General features: G+C 41.3%; 1 protein-coding gene and 1 long non-coding RNA gene across 2 annotated transcripts; one reads left to right on the top strand and one right to left on the bottom strand.

Annotated features, from left to right (window-relative positions):
- Positions 1-210: 210 nt before the first annotated feature.
- On the top strand, positions 211-2,582 carry LOC123180582 (uncharacterized). The gene is made up of 2 exons (XR_006491120.1): positions 211-593; positions 1,921-2,582. It is a non-coding gene; the product is annotated as an uncharacterized lncRNA (long non-coding RNA).
- A 1,043-nt stretch (positions 2,583-3,625) lies between these two features.
- On the bottom strand, positions 3,626-16,426 carry LOC123180581 (serine/threonine-protein phosphatase 4 regulatory subunit 3). The gene is made up of 25 exons (XM_044592658.1): positions 16,142-16,426; positions 14,265-14,345; positions 13,262-13,361; positions 13,095-13,179; positions 12,961-13,010; positions 12,818-12,883; positions 12,266-12,327; positions 11,776-11,835; positions 10,905-11,004; positions 10,709-10,786; positions 10,509-10,576; positions 10,362-10,430; positions 10,171-10,248; positions 9,991-10,086; positions 9,010-9,080; positions 7,882-7,959; positions 7,689-7,794; positions 7,010-7,114; positions 6,571-6,728; positions 6,370-6,490; positions 5,456-5,587; positions 5,229-5,336; positions 4,993-5,099; positions 4,763-4,858; positions 3,626-4,569 (listed from the first exon to the last, which is right to left on the bottom strand). The coding sequence occupies exons 1-25, from the start codon at positions 16,208-16,210 to the stop codon at positions 4,206-4,208; spliced, it is 2,508 nt and encodes an 835-aa protein (XP_044448593.1). The 5' UTR covers positions 16,211-16,426; the 3' UTR covers positions 3,626-4,205.
- Positions 16,427-17,537: the final 1,111 nt, after the last annotated feature.

Genomic DNA, 17,537 nt, shown 5'->3' with positions numbered 1-17,537 from the left:
CGTGCGGAGCGCTCCCGAACCGCTCGTTACGAGCGCTCGGAGCGCTCGTTAACTAGTTTTTTTTTTTTTTGAGGTAAAACTAGTTGCTCCCCATGTTAGTGCTCCATATCTAATGGGCTCTACCAACTCAAAAAAAATCTAATGGGCTGTACACATGGGCTGAGGATGGGGGGGCGAAGCAGGTTACGTACATGGAGGCAAGCAGAAAATTTAGTGGATCGCTAATCGTTATCGAGGGAGCACTCGATCGTTAGGGGGGGTCTCGCCCCCCCTCGTCCCCCCTTAGAATCGTCCCTGGTGCCGACACCCCTCTCCATCTCCGACTGCTGCTACTCGTGACACGGCGGCACGGATCTGACGTCTCCCGGCCATCTCGACGCGGCAGCCCATGGAATCCGAGCGATGAAGGGGCCTCGCCATGGCCTTCGTTCTCCACTTATTCGTCCTCTCATCCGTGGCAGCTAGATCTTGTAGGCCTCAAGCACCACCACCAACAGGATCCAGGCGAGCGTACGGCTGCTCCTCCACCGTCCCGTCACCCGCCGTCCAACGGGCGAGACCGAGTTCTCCGAGCACCGCCACTTGATGTGCAGGTACAGCGAACCACCCCGTCTCCCTCCTAACCCTTTTTTCTGCCCTCACATGGCTGCTCAGAGGTAGAGATTAAAGACCGTGCACTTGCAACCCTACCGTCTAGAAGACGTGTCTTGGAATCAACTGATTCATGCTACAATTATGTTACTGCTTATGTAGACATCTGCATATTACTGTTGTCACTGAAACTCACACTCATTGCCTCAACGCCGCACACGGGAGCTGCGACCCCCACCGGGGATGTGGACGCATGCAAGGCGGCCACTAGCGAACGAGGCCGCATGGCGTCGTGCCTCCACGCTGCCGAGGGTGCACAGGGAGCGGCCACATCAGTTGTACGCTTGCTTCGATCTAGGAATTGTACTGAATTTAGCAGCTTGCCTAATTTCTGAATTAACGATTTTGCATGAGCAGTCGTTCTCTGTACTGACATGTGTATGCTTGATTTAGTGAGGCTCATTATTTGATACATGCAAAATACAGCAAAGTATAGTTTGCGTGCAGGAAGTTACCGATGTAGGCTGACTTCGGTAGGCCTTATAGATGCAAAATTCAGTAATGTATCATGCATCTCAATATGCATTCTTTACATGGGATTTACTAGATTGTGCAGTAGAAGGATTGGATTATTTCATAGACTTGTTCGAGGACATGATTTAGGCTCTGTTTGTGTCACGCCCTCGCCTTTCACTACGGCGACGCCGGACATCGAGTCGAAGATCCACACGACACCGACAAGTGGAGCCCCGAAAGAATCTGGGCCTAGCGGTCAGGATGACAATGATGAGGAGGAAGCAGTAGTGTGACATGGTGGGGTCCCACCTGTAATATTGCGTGAGTGTGTGGCTACAGTTTTCAGCAATATTTTGAAAACCACAATGTGTTTGGAAATCATAGTATTTGCCACTGTATTTGGTGATCCGGTCATCAATATGTTAGTTCATGTTCTACCACACGCCCTATCGGCAGCTGGCAAAGAGTCACATACGTTATCATAGACGAGGACTGCTCGTGGCTATATGCAAGTGTGGTCGCCGACAGGCAGGCAGGCAGGCTCAACTCAACGTATAGCATGCATACACACGCTCTTTCCTGTATACTATGCACCTTGAATTTTGTGAGATATACACGTACATTGCTCCCCAGTCATATATAGAGGTTAATGCTCAATTCTTTATTTTAATTTTAAGAAACTAATTGGTGCTGCTTTGTACATAATAGTCAGGATCTGGTTCACATGATTATGTTGCCCTGCCTAAATGATCTTCACCACTCTCTCTATACCCCTCTATATATTGTTTGACATTTGTACTTTTCTATCTGCAGGTAAAGATGTACCTCCGTTTGCATAAGAGAATGTTCCCCAATTAAAGACAAATACTCCCCCGTTCCTATATAGAAGCCCTTTAGAGATTTTAATATGGACTACATACGGAGGAAAATGAGTGAATCTCACTCTAAAATATGTCTATATACATCCGTATGAGTCCCTAGGAACATCTCAAAAAGGCTTATGTTTAGAAACAGAGGGAGTACATGATAGTACATCAAGTGTCTTAATTTTCGTACCACAACTAATATTTGAACTTTTGCTTTTCCCGAAACTCTCGGGTGTAGCATGCGAGATTTACAAAATGGTTTGGGAATTTAGAATTGATCTACGCATTGGAGTGTAACTGTAGTTGGAGTAACCATACACAGATGGACATTATAATTTAACACCTCAAAACAATGGTCCAGCAAATTCTTCCCCTGATGTCAGCTTTTGTGGCTTGAGTAAGCGTCAACGGCATCCAGGCCCAACAATAATCACACAAGAGCAATCAATGGTGGCAGATTTTTGCATAATGTAACTTGAATTATGATGTGACTGTTCGATTTAATTATGTATCTTGCTATTTTTGCAACAATGTTTCTGAATAATGTAACTTCAAATGACTTCCTTGAAACTCACCTCTGAATAAACAAATTGGCGCATCTCATACTCACATTTTATCTTGAACATTTTGTATTTTCCTAGTTCTCATTCAGTTGTGTGTCATAAATAACACACTAGAAATCATGTGCTTGTCCTCGAATAACTTGTACAACTTCTTTTGTGCTAAACACACTATATGTTCCTATAGGCTCTTTTGTTCAGTGCTGCACACCTCAAGCGTCTGTCGTAAAGAAAGGAACAACTTCAGCCTCTGGAAGATACTATGTACATATGTTCCATTGACGCACAAGCATGTACACCATTTCAAGATATTACAAATTTGGTTGAGCAACATGGTGTGGAGTCTGTATCTAATCAACATATATAACACTTCTTTATAGAATATTATATGTGAAAATGTTATCAGTTATAAATTAGTAAATCCAAAAATCCACTTCAGCACAAGACTTGAATTTATTAGTAGAGAACAAAATGGCATGTTTGTTTATCAGTTATGATATGTGTTTTCGCGCTGGCTACTTGCCCTTTTTCGTAGGACCATACTTTCTGAGGCGCAGATTTTAGCTTGAGAAGATTTTGCGAGAACATAGCGGTGCACTTGCTCTGATGGAAATTCTGAGTGGGGTGTTCCAAACTAAATTGACACATGTAGGAATTTGTGAATGGAGGGAATATCTTTTTATACACACAATTGTCATGTATGGTTATATATTAGTCGAGACGTGTGTTGCACGTGCACACTTACTAGTCTGAGAAACAGGAAAAGCGAGTGGCTATTCATCCTAAAGAAACGTTTCAATCAGTCAGTTTCTTGCCTGACCATCAGATCGATATCCAACGGATCTCAATGTGTCTTCCTCCTCAAGCCTATTCATGTTCATCACCCTCACACCCATCAAGTTTCAGAGTCACAGTCTCACCATGGCCAGCACTCCTCACCCAGTCCCGCCTTCGGTCTCGCGCGAAGCCAAAATCAACCGACATTCAAAAAACAGGTAATGATGTGCCTAAGATTAATTCAGTTGAAATCGCCCAATCAAGAGCATAGGATTAATTCAGATAAAATCGCCAAATCATGAGAGCACCAGAGAATGCAGAGGCCGGGGGATAACCTCCTTTTCGAAAAAAAAATGAGAGCACCAGAGTGGCAAACCAGGAAACAACGTATGCACAGCGCACAGCCCGTGTTACATAGACACCGTACTACCAGAAACTAGATTGCTAGACTACCATTAATTTGGACTTGCAAAATAGAGCAAGCTGTTGTGAACCATTCTAATCTCTACCGGCAGTTTTACAAGATAACAGCTCCTCTGCCTTTCATTCCACATCGGTGGAAGCTTCTAGCAAAGGGCACATTCCGTGCCCTTGCGAAATGTCATATTGTCCATACTTAGACTAATGCAACCAAAAATTCCTATGTTGCCGTGACGAAAGCTGCGCTCATTCTCAGCTTCAGGATCTATTCCTGAAGATCAATTTCACACGTTCAGTCGATATCACATCCAAGATATATATGGCTGTGCCCAAAGCTTTCTCACTTCCAGTCAAGCTTGCGGGCTTGAAGTTTAGCATATTATGGATCTAGCCTTCTTTGGAGCCAAACGTGATTCCTTATCCTTCTAGCTGCAAGGAAAGACCGGGTTGAGGCCAATTGATGGAGAAAAACAACTCATCCTGCTGTAGAAGGCTCAGAGTCGGTTGTTTCTGTTGTATCCTCAGCATCTTTCATACAGTCGTCTCCAGTTTGATGGCCAGAATCCAGGCTTTCCGGGGCATGTTGTTGTTGATCTCGAGAGGCTGGGCTTGCCTTCCCTACATCATCGTTGCCGTCAGAATTTTTTATGCTTGAAGCAGGTGAGAGTGGTGACTGTAGCTTGGGCTTCTTTAGAATATTCCCATCTGCATCTTTGCTGTCCAATGAGCTACGGCTCTCCATGGGTATATTTAAGGCTTCATCGGCTTTTACGGGTCGCTTGGGAGATGGCTTATAATCTTTGTCGGAGCCATTATCCACAAGACCACCAGATTTAGGCCTGAAAATGCCAAGAGATGAATGAAACACAAGAAACGAAGTATGTTTAAGAGTACAGAAATTACATGATTAGTACAGAAAATAGGAATCAGAAAAATTGCCGAGTTATCTTCGATGTAAACCAGTAAAAGACAGCACATTAATCTTAAACACAGTACAGCTGGTAATATCCCCAGTTGTCGAAGATGAGATACCTTGCAGGGATGTGATGGATTTCACTTCCATTAGCTGGCTTAACCAGGCATTGTTGATGTGCATGTCTGGTCTGTGCAGCAGAATCTTCTTCATTGCTAAAGGTAAAACAGAAATTTCACGTCGGTTCAGTAAACAATGCAACATCAAGAGTTACAAAAAATGGAACATCTGGAATCCAATCAACCCAGCATTATAAAATAAGCAGCAAATGAGGAAATAAACTTAAGACCTGTCTTTACTGAAATAATCTTCCTCTTCCTTATCAAGACCTCTTTCATCTGCCTTTCTCGTATGATCCACACTAGTAGTTTGCGTTTCCTCAGCAATATCCACGTACTAGCAGGAAACAAAATACCATCATTGTTCATGTCAATAGTACATGGTATACTAATGCCTAACTTGCTAGGTTGACAAAATTGACAGTAATGGCAGAATGCGAGAACAGACAAAGTCTCAACTCTCCACCTCTTGATACTTGAGTTTGAAGGCCTGAATGCTTGCCAGTTGTTCAAACATCAAAAGTTGATCCCAAAAAGACTCAACAACATATAGGACGAGGGATTTTAGATTTTCCTGTTCACAAAAATGCATCAGATGGCAAAGCCCAGTAGATAATGGTTTTCCTTTTTTGGAGAGACAGATATTTTTTCCCATACTCGATAACATGTACACGTCAATGGATAAGGATGTACCTTTCTTATGAAGTCCAACAGTTCGAGGACCGTGGAGTGTAGCATGTTGTATCTATTCCCATTTTCAACAAATACTTCAATAATTGGTTTCAACGTGTTGAATTCAATGACATGGCTAATTAGAAGCTCGTCCTAGAGAACACAGCAAAAAAAACATCTCAAATTAAGATATGACAAGAACATTGCAGTTAGGATATGCTTGCTGGCTGGTAGGCCTATTCTCTAACGATCAGCGATATAAGGTGTACCACACAGTTTTGCTAAAAGAAGCAAGCAACATGATTGACAGACATGTTTACTATTGCCTCCGACGAAGGAAGCTAAATCCTCATCTTGGAATCATCAGTCCTTTTATTCGGCTTTATACTACACTTGTAGTACGCGTGTACATAAAGGGCGGATTCAACTATACAAATCAAGAGAGATTTGCCTTCACTAGTAAAAGTCGCCACCGCTGTTAAATATTTTAAGCTACAAACGACTCTTTTTTGCAGTAATAAGATATGGGGTGCATGTGATGCATATAAGCAAACAAGCCTAGGTGTATGATAAACTCGCATGTGGATCATTGGATGAAAGATAGGTTGGATTTGGGTGGTCATGATACTCAACTCTTGAGGACGTGGGAACAATCATAAATATGTTCAGCATGTGAGTGGGTTAATTAAGAAGTTGTCAGTTGTGCTGCAATAATTACATCCCAGTGAATCTGATCCATTATCCAGTGGTCAACATGGAATGCTTGCTAGACTGTATCTAGTTTTAAGTTGGCAGTCATAATGTAGTCAAGAGGGACCAATAGACTTAGTGCGCAGAAGAACCAAAATTTCAATTATATAGTGCTTTTCCTGGATGTAAAGAGCCCTCAATGATGCAATGCTTAATTTATTTATGGGACAAAGTAAATTTCTTACATTTCTGCCAGCACCAATAATAGTACGCATGATTCGGACAGCTGCCACAACCAAAGACCTCTCTCTTCGACGGGTTAGAGTAAGGATCTTCTCCATTGAATTGCTTCCAAAAAAGGTGATCCTGCAAGATTGAGAGCCGCGTGTTAACAAAGACGCCAAAAAAATGAACAGCTGGGGGGGAGCGGTGGGACCGAGCATTACTTGATCTTGTAGGGGTGATGACGTGCACAAAAGCATAAGAGCTCACAAATGTTATACAATATTTCAAGCTTCGCAGAATATTCTTCAACTCTTGACGATTCTATTATATTGATCAACTTATCAAAACACTTCTCATAAAATAACTCGATGAAGTCTCTCTGCAACAGTACAGAGACAAAAATTTCATACCACAATCTAGTTAAACACAAGCATTTGAAAAAATGTAATATTTTGTAATGACCACAAAGCTCATATTGGCTTCTATAAAAAAACATATTAGCTACGTGCATCTACTCATAAACCAAAATGAAGATCAAAAGCATTGGAGAGCAGAGGAGCAGAAACATGAGAAAAACACTATTTCCCGAAGAGATTCATCATACCAAGGATGTGCATTACATAATGTCCTTAGTACATGATATAAGCTAAAGCATCTTACACATTGTGTAACCGTATCCGCAGTACATCCATCCAGCAGCACCTTTAGAATTTCCAGAAACTGGCAGAGCATTTCGCCACCGAAGTCAGTTGCAATGCCTTCAATCTGAAATTTGATTAACTGTTAGCAGTATCCACAATTATGCTAGAGAAGGCAATTTGAGTTTTGCTAAAAGAATATTCTGAAAAGCATCAGACAGAAAAACAATCACCTGATAAAAATAACACAATGAACAGGAAAAGGCAAACAGTTTGCATGGATTCGAAGAAGAAAAAAAGAAGATATGCCAAGCAAATACACAATTCAATGTCCAAATGTTCCACTAAATTGTAAGATACTCGCAGTTCACAACAAATGGACAGGACATACCCACAATACAAGAAGGTGCAATGATTTAGGGTGCATTTGGATCCAAGGCTAGATTACCCTATGTCTAGCCTTAGCTGCTCAGACCTGGTGTTTTGTAGCAGCACAATAACATTAGCTTTGCCAGGAGAGAGAGAGAGAGAGAGAGCAGTTGGGGCACGGAAAACCTTGCCAAGGTAAGAGAGCACAATTGGCTCTCCCTCGACACAAGCTTGAACAGACCCAAGAACACGATGGCTTTACAGGAATGTAATTCACTGCTTGGACCAAAAGTACTGCAACAAATCCTGTACGGAGACCAAAATTCACTTACCAGAAGCCCAAGAAGAGAAATGCCTTCTCTAGAACTTTCCTCGTGGTTTGCAATATATGATCTCAGTAAGTTAGGATCTTGAGTAAGATAATGTAGGATGTCTGTCCTGCATTTGCCCAAAAAATGGTGAGACTTAAAAGGATAAGATACAGAAACAACCAAAGAAGAATTCATTCACTGCGCCAGAAGTTACCCAGCTGAGACAAGCACTTTTTCCTGACTCCGCAGCACATCAGAAATTATATCAAAGACACCTCGACCTGCTAGATCCCTGAATAGAGAAACACGATTACTAAACTACTACAACAGTCTCTAATGATACAGCTTACAAGAAATTGTACTTGAATGATGTTTAGTTAAAATTGACTAAACTGCTTGAGAGGCATGTCTGCATTGCATCAAGGTAAGATAATGATCAAAACACAAACGAGAGGTCAACAGTGTTCCCTTTACGTAAATGATATGCACTATATCCTTTAGCACATCCATACAGTATACTGTCAAAAACAATATGTACAATAATAATTTTGGCATAAAGCATATGGCTAGCAGAGAGTAAACACAACTCGTAGAAGCGTTGGCTTGTCATAAGTCATCATGTAACTGAAAAGGCTGCAGTCATACACACAGGAATAACATGACAAATGGACAGCATCACCCTATAACCAACAAAAGCTAAGATTGTAATATACATTTACCACAAGACTTGGCGACGAATGCGGAACAGAAACCTACTAGTATTAGTTATGTTTCTCTATCTAAGAATGGGCTTGACAGAGAAGTTATTATAACAAATGTGAGCCGATCTAGAGGGAGAGAAAGGAAAATGGAAAAGCTGATCCAACTATTTGCTTATTACATCCATAAAATGCTGCCACGAATACCCACCAACTAACAAAGAAAATTTTGCCAGGATCACGAACAAAACCTAGATAATGTCAAGAGAGGCGGGGTAGACCAAAACTTGACATGGGAGGAGTCCGTAAAGGGAGATCTGGAGGACTGGAATATCAACAAAGATTTAGCCATGGACAAACAAAGATTTAGCCATGGACAGGGGTGCGTGGAAGTTAGCTATCCATGTGCCAGAACCATGACCTGGTTTCGATATCTTATGGATTTTAACTAACTTGTTTGAGACTGAAAGGCTTTGTTGTTGTTGTTGTTGTTGTTGTCAACGATGAACAAAACCTGATCAAAATGACCATGAATACAGTGTGGCAGGCACCAGGTAATATCGTGATAACTGCAATAAATTCCAACAAAAGAAAGAAAGAAATTCTGAAGTGCGCAAGAGAAAATACAGCATCCATATACCAACCTAGATAGTTGCATTCGTTGAGCAGGCTGCAGACTTGAGCTGACAGTACAAAACTCACGCAGAAACAAGACCTGCAAAGAACAAAATGTTATCCATGTAAGTGGCATACAAAAGGAGAACCATTGCTGAATTGAGCGTACACTGGCACGCCACACACACCCCAACACACACAATGATATATAATTTCAACATAAAGAACTAGCAGATCGACTAGAAAGGTAATAAGGTACGTAGTACAAAGATACTTTTGGAGCAACTTAGTGCAAAGATTCATAGTCCACACTCATATCAACTCCCAAATGATGGAAGCCAATGCTCAGCAGAGCTCAAATATATTTTCCAATCTAATTTACGATAGTCACGCAACAGTACATGGTGAACAAATAAACTACTTCATCTAGACGCTAGCATCAGCAAAGCCCACACAAAAACCCAGTTCACTCAAACACATCCTTGGGTTCATGGTTTGTTCATTTCCTCTAAGTGCCAGCTGCCTACAACACATCATGGAACTACTGTGATCCATCAAAGGAATGAACATTCATTAGCATTTCTTCTTTTCTGGCAGTTCAACAATTGCAACTGAATAGTTCAAACAAGGTTAACAGAACAGATCATAATATAATATAGCCATCATGACTACTACTCCCTCCGGTCCTTTTTACTCCACATATTAGATTTGTGCCAAGTCAAACATTGCAAAGTTTGACCAAATGTATATTAAAAAATATCAACATCTACAATATCAAATACATATACTATGAAACTACATTTCATAATGAATCTAACAATATTAATTTGGCATTGTGAATGTTGATACTTTTTTATATAAGTTTGGTCAAAGTAGAGATGCTTTGACTTCGGACAAAACTTATATGCAGACTAAAAAGGACCGGAGGGAGTAATCATACATTATTGCAGGTTCTGAGACAGAAGGGTGTATCTAAAGAAATAAACAACAAAATGAAATGCTAGTTTCACCAGTTCTCTTTTTGATTCAGCGGAAATATTTGAAGACCTCATAGTAGCAAACAGTCTTTGCATAAAAGAAGTGTCATCCTTCAGTAGACAAACAACCTACAGGAGAATCATACAGTCCAAAATTACAGAAGGAAATTTTTATTAAAGCACGTGAAAACTTGGTAAAGTTGAAACACTAACAAAAGCATAGTTCGCATTAATAATTGCGTTAAGGCTTGCCAGAGTAGCTTCATCCAGTCCTTTCTGTAATATAACATCCTGTAGATGATAGGCACTCCAGTTTGAAATAATTAGCACAAAAGTTGGCAACAGAGATCAAATAAACGAAAACTCTAGATGGCGGGGGCAGGGTGGTGCAGCAGAGCACTGACCTTTATATAGCATATTCTGTATGTTTGATGAATCTTTGAAACCACAGAAGCATTTCTAATGGGTATGGCCTATGAGAGAGAAAGCATCACCTAAAATCATTACAACTCAAACAGTTTAAGATGCATAAAAGATGACACTCGATTTACCTCCTTGAAAACTGCATGCTCCTTCAGGAAAGCACTATGATTTTGCACATTACGAACCTCTGGATCGTCTGTATAGATCGGGACTCGTTAATAAATAAGTAAAGAACAGTGCATGTAGCTCGTCATTGTGTAGAACACAGCAGAGTTTATAATTTTACTGATGTAAAGCACAAATGAGAGGTACAGGGTATAGTGTTTACATTCAAGGACACCAATTATGTCAAGAATAAAATCATCGGAGAAAATCTTGTCAAATATAGCAGCACTGTTCAATAATACTGCACAATCAGAAAAAATGTAAGTAGCAAGCTGAAATAATCTATGCTGAAGCTTACTAAGTACTCCCTCCGTTACAAAGTTGACACTTATTTTGGGACGGAGGGAGTATGTACTTACTGATTGCCTTGACTAATCTGAAGATCTTGTGGAGACCATCCATGTCCCCTAAACCCTTGCATGTTCTGAAAAGGTCCACTATCTTGGGGAAAAAATCACGCTGCAACATGTTGGATTAGTGAAACAGATAAGTTCAAAACATCACGGTATACATACATAGATAAATCAAAATTCAGAAAACCTTGTGTGCAGATGCAATTTGTTGACAGTCTAGTTAGCTACATTCATTCCTCTTACCAAAATAAAAGCATTCATTTGCCTAGTTTCTACTAGACAGATGGGGGCTGATTGCACCTACATTGTGCAAGTATGAGAGGATTTTGCGATGAAATTTACACATATAAATTGATTCTATGAAGATATGAAATCCAAGACTTAAAGCTGTGTGTATTAAGGCATGTGCCCATTTGAAAATCAGGTTCAAAGTTAAAATATACTAAAAGAGAAAGGAAGCACATATTAAGGTACGTGCCCATTTGAAAATCAGGTGCGAAGTAAAAATATGTAAGAGGAACTTTCTGGCTTTTGGAAGATTTTGTGAAAGCTGACAAACATTTGGAGGATGAATACTTGAAAAACTTATTAGTCTTAATCTCATCAGCTAATTGCATGATTCATAATTCACTCTTCCTTTGATATCTTGTGAATCAGCCGTATAAGAACAATATGTGAGTTAAACAAATTACATTTTTTATTATGTGTTTAACATTTAAAAAAACACTTGATCATGTGTTGGCTCCACAGGATAAATCTCGTTGCGCTGCATTTGACTTAATATTTGCATCAAATCTACATGTATGCACCTAACTGCAGGGAGAGAAACGTGCAACATACAGCATCATAACCACAAATAAACAAATCAATGACTTACATCTTTCAGTATTAAATCTGCGAGACGTGTCTGCTGCGTCACATCACATAGCAGTATAGTCTGTACATTTGGTGAACAATATTTCAATATTCAGTATGCAAAATTATTGTATAATTTTTCAAGAAAAAAGAAGGGCCTAAGGGGCGAGAAGCCCCTTGCTACAATCAATATAGAAGAATAAGACACCAGACTTTCGGTCAGGGATGGTCGAACCCTGGTGGGCTGGCTGTATAATTTTTTGAGAATAAAACATTGTATGATTCATTCTGTATGTTTACTACACGCACATTGAACAAGTTGAATCCTACAAATACATAAAGACTCCCCCATGTCCTAAGTGACTTCACAATACTTTTGAGCTCCTAATATCTGCTTGCAAAGTATATGATGCTTCTACTTGGCAACCGAAAAGATGTCATTAAATAAAGCATCATAAAAACACTAAGTGTTAAAAGGTTTACATGAAAAGAACACTGAAGGTTGCTCACACCTTTAAAATAACAGAGAGACTGGACAATTCAAGAGGAGGAAGTTCAAATGCTAAGGATTTACCTGCAGGTAAAGCAATAACTGATTAATATTCTGAACTTTCTAAATGATCATCACAAATAAAAAAAAGGATCCTTAGCATGACTTCTCAGTTGAATAAATAAACATAAGAATGTAATGTTTCATACAGAGCTTCTGAAATTGAATATAATGTGATCAGGCCACCAAATAATCCACTCAAGAATTAAGCAGAGTTCTTGGGGTTGTTGAATTGAAATGGTAAATCAGTCCCAATAACTCAGTACTGAACATTAGCAATACTAAAGGGATCATGTGCACATATTGCAACATAACAATCAAGAGTTAATTGTAAAGATTACTTTGATACTAAGTTATCAAATACTCCCTCCGTCCCATATTAATTGTCGCTCAAACGGATGTATCTAGACGTATTTCAGTGCTAGATACATCCGTTTGAGCGACAATTAATATGGGATGGAGGGAGTACATTATAGAGCACATGTTGCACACGAGAGAATAAGTAGTTACCTACCACGCGAAAGCAAATCTCTTGGAGCTTCTAGAGATTTCACTGCTCGTTGTGGACGAACTTCATGAGCTGCAAGACATGGCAAAATAATTACAAGGACGAATGAGAACAACCAGACAAAAAACCAACTGATTTAACAAACTCACAGCCAAGGATTTTAGATTGTAGTTCAAGCTGTATGGTACACATATTCTCCCTACATAAAGCCATCAGAATGCAAATTAGACATGATTAAGCCACTGAAGGGACACAGAAATAACACCATTTATTGTTGAATCACCATATGAATGAGCATGATTCGGCTTCTTGAAAGCTCAATGCTAATTCTAGTGCCTTTTCAGGATCCCTCCATGAGATGATTGTTTCTACCAAATAAAATGGGCAAACCACTGTGTTAGGAGAAAGAAAGAAATGGCTATAAAAAAAAAGGATAGCATGCCAGTTCACCTTCTTGTTTCCTGTAGATATCATCAGGTGTAATGTTGTGAAGCAGCAGAGTGTCATTATCCTCTTCATCCACGACAGCGAGAGCGAGATCTTTTGACCCCTAGGTAAGAAAAAAGCTGAGAAAGTAAATCTTGAATGACAAACAATAACGCTTAAAAAGAAAAATCTTGTCGCCAACACTGCTTCATGCCTTACTTTTTTCTCAGTGATAAACAGACCAAACTTCACTGTCATGTAGGGATGCAAGTGGGTCGGCCCAATTGGCCACTTTGGTGTTAACTTAACTGGTGGTCCACTTTGCATATCCTATATATCTAAATAGTTGATCCCCACTAACTCTAATTCTCTCAACATGAAACTATGTCACCATGCATGTGAAAAGACCCACCATAGAAAACACTTCACGTGCAACTATGCCAACTCACCATGGCATACCACCATGCATGGGAAAAGACACACGTTAACATACACCATGGATGATACTCATATTCAATAAATATTCTACAACTATATAGTATAATAAAATACAATAAGTTATATTATTTTAGTTTAAATTCTCACATTGTTATCCAAAAACTAATGTTTCATACAACCAAATCTCATTGAAATAATTGAACCAATTTCCACAGCAACGCACAGGTGTCATCTCTAGTATACTTTAAAAATATATATCTAGCAAACGCAGGATAAGTCAATGGGTTGGCTCGGCGCACTTGCATCCCTAATGCCATCAGAGGCACTATGAATATGTGTAGTAATATTAAGCTCCCATACTGCAAATATGCTGGCCTGTTCAACTCCAATGTAATTGTACAAAATACAAAAAAAAAACAGAAGGATGATAAAGCCATCAACAACATAGCAAAACTACCAACATAGAAATAAAATCCAGCAATAGTGTGAATAACGACATGTACATCACCACATGCTTCTAGAAAATTTAAATTATGTGGTGCATCAGCAGAGAAACCATATATAACTAAGAAATATTGTCAAACCATACCTCTATATAGTCAATGGTTACATGACCCGTTCCCTGGTCATCCCACTTCCCATTATCTTCCAACCGGTACACTTTGACACGCTGGAACAATTTTTAAAGTGTCAAATGTCTTAATGGCTATTGCTTATATAGCATAGCACAAAATGCATAAATAAGTGGGGATAAGATAATAAGTAGATTAACAGTTACAGGCAAAGCATATTGCACATTTGAGTGACCCAGTAAAAAACGGGCCTAGTAAATGAGGTGAAGGATACCATAGTAGTCATGCCAAGCTACTTGTAAAATCTTTACCACACACAGCAGAAAATGATGAACTGTGTGGCATCCTAATTTACCCACTCCAAAACAAATTACTGCTCTGCTATGACACTGAAATTTCATGCTTGGGAACGTTCAACAACCTACATTTGAATAATCAAACTAATGTCTGGAAAAATACATATCAGTATATAAAGAAACTCAACCAGCACCAAGAAGGCACTAGCACCCGTGGCATTTCAATTAAGAAGATAACCATGATCACAAGCATACCCAATGGAGACTAAGCCTCGAACACAGTGGGTCGGCACGGACCCACGCCTTTAGCCAACAGGACGATGCTCGATTCTCTATATCAATAACGCAATACTATAACCCCCTGATTCCCTCTGCCGAAAATAAATGTGATCTACAAATTACTGGAATATAAGTCTTATGAATCTTGACCTATGATTATCCTCCTTACCAAACAGAACCGGATAAGCAGAAATCTAATCATTACAATAAGGAGATAGCAACACTTCTGTGATGGTGATCTTTAATTGAACCAAACAGAGAGCATAGTGGCCTAAATTCCTTACTCGGACCTATTTATGATCCATGGCTGTATTGCACACCAGTACAGTAGCACCCATACACTATATCCCACTTCTGATGCTCTAATCCCGTTTAAGGCATGAAGTTTGGCCTTCTTCTACAGGTAGCTAGCCCAATGCAGACATCAGGTTACTAACTGACATATATTTAGATAAAACCTGATAGTCCATACAAGATCGAGCAGGTGTACATGTCATATCCTTGAAGCACGAAGCTCAAAAACAACTAAACAAACATGTTACATGCTTGCTACTAACCAGCACCTACGATGCTAAGCAGGAAAATTCCCTTGTGAATAACAACTCCGCAGCAGCAACGGGGTTTGTGTAAATCCTTGTTTGCAGCATAGTCAACAAATTAGCTGAAGCTTGAAATGGAACTAAAAAGTTGCTTTATACATAAAGTGTGGCGTGAGCCTTTTTCGGCAAATGGAACTAAAATGTCTTGAGTAAAAACTATTCAGCAAACTGATGTTGCACCGTTCTTCTAGATATACACGAGGCGGCATACTGCATTCACGTGAATGAACTGGACAAGTGAAATACCTCTGGTACTCCTATATGGCTATATCGAAGTATTATAATCTGTAGGTGCTGACTTAAAAAGAAAAACGATTGTATGTGCCAATTAGCAAGAGATCGTCACTTGTAGGGCTTGCTGCTGCAGAAAATCGCACAAAACATAGCGAAAACATCCTAGATTTCTCCAACCAGCCGTGCGCTTGAAAATCCCCAAAACTATACCCACTCTACACTGTCCCAACATGAACGGAACATCGAATTACCGCCTCTCAGTTCGAGAGGAGCGACCTCGTCAATCCCAGAGCCCGCGGACTTCTAGAAACATCGGGTACCTCGAAATGGGGATCAAACGGGAGCTCCGATGACAGCCCGCGCCCAAGCCGCAAACCGAAGGCACGGGCGCGCCAAAGAAACTGCCGCGAGTGGATCTACCGCGCCAGCTCGCCGCTAGATGCTTCTAGGAACTCCGATGAGGGGCAATAAGCGGGAGGAGCTCACCTTCATGCGCGTGCGCAGCGACTCGCCCTGCCACGCCTCCTTCCTGCCCTGGCCCGGCTTCTCCCCCATCGCTGGAGACCCCGCGCGCGTTTCGACGAGTGGGGCGGTGCGGCAGCTTCTCGACTCGCAGCGCGGCTAGCAGCGGGAGGAGACTGGAGGCGAAACCCTAACCGCCATTGGCGAGCTCCCTCCCCTCCCCTCCCTATCTCTCTCTTTCCCTCCCTCTCCCTCTCGCTCTTCTCTCTCGCTTCGCGGGGTTCTCCTTGCCTTTTCCCCTATTGGCCCCTCGAACTTTCTCCCTTTCTTCGTGTAGTAGTAGTACGTTTTACTCGCGGACCGGAAAAATGCAGGGTGGGAAGAGGGAAATAGGAGCCTAGGATATTTTTTTTCACGAATACGCATTGTTGCGTATCTTTGCATTGATAGATAGAAGAGAGAGTTACAAAGGGCAGCCCCACAGGACATGCGCTATCAGGCGTCCCATGAGGTGCAAGTGAGCAGGGGGGAGGTTGCTCAGCCTCGCTACAAGCTATTACATTGCGGGGATAATTGACTCTAAGCCTTTGGCGTCGGCGCACGCCCAAAGCCGGGCCTCGTCGCAGATAGTGCGTTGCAGATCATCGCATGAAGGTTGGGCATTGTCGAACACCGCGGCGTTGTGGTGCTTCCAAAGAGACCAAGCCACAAGGGCAATGAGGAAGTTAGCACTCTTGCGGAGGCTGCCCCGGGCGGCGTTGGAGGTGGCAGCCCACCAGGCGTAGAAGCTCGCCGAGGCAGCGGGGGTGGAGGCCGGCAGCCTGCACCATGAGAGGATCTCATGCCATGTGATTCGAGAGAAGGCGCATTGGACCAAGATGTGGTCAATGGTCTCGGGCTCCTGGCAGCAGAATTTGCATAGTGGGTCATGCGGGAGTCCATGGCGAGCGCGCCGCTCAGCGGTCCAGCAATGATCCATGGAGGCAAGCCTAGGATATTTATTTACAGGTCTTTTTTTTTACAGCAGATAGACTTTATCTCACATATTACAAAGTCAGAGATTACACCCCAAAATCTAGCATTAAAAGAATGCTTAGCTAGCTCATCTGGGACACCACTAGCTTTCTGACAAACAGTGTTTAAATGATATTTTCGTAAAGCCCATTGCCAAGTGCTTGCATTCAGAGACCAATGCAACGGCAGGTCCTGGATAAAAGTTTATTCGTTGAATTGTCTCCACCATAAGAGCAACTCCAACGCGTCGATCCAAACGGACGGGCGCTTTTGTCCATTTTTAATCCGTTTGGGTCGGCCGGCCGCCCAGCGTCCGCTTGTTTTGAGATTTGGTCGGCAGTGCGCCCAACGCGTCGACCCATATGTATTGGCGTGGCCGGCCGGCTGCCCTTTTTCATTATATAGC

This window comes from Triticum aestivum, chromosome 1D, assembly GCF_018294505.1.
Source record: "Triticum aestivum cultivar Chinese Spring chromosome 1D, IWGSC CS RefSeq v2.1, whole genome shotgun sequence".
NCBI lineage: Eukaryota > Viridiplantae > Streptophyta > Magnoliopsida > Poales > Poaceae > Triticum > Triticum aestivum.
Note: the sequence above shows the minus strand (reverse complement) of the source record. Positions and strands in the feature narration are given on the sequence as shown.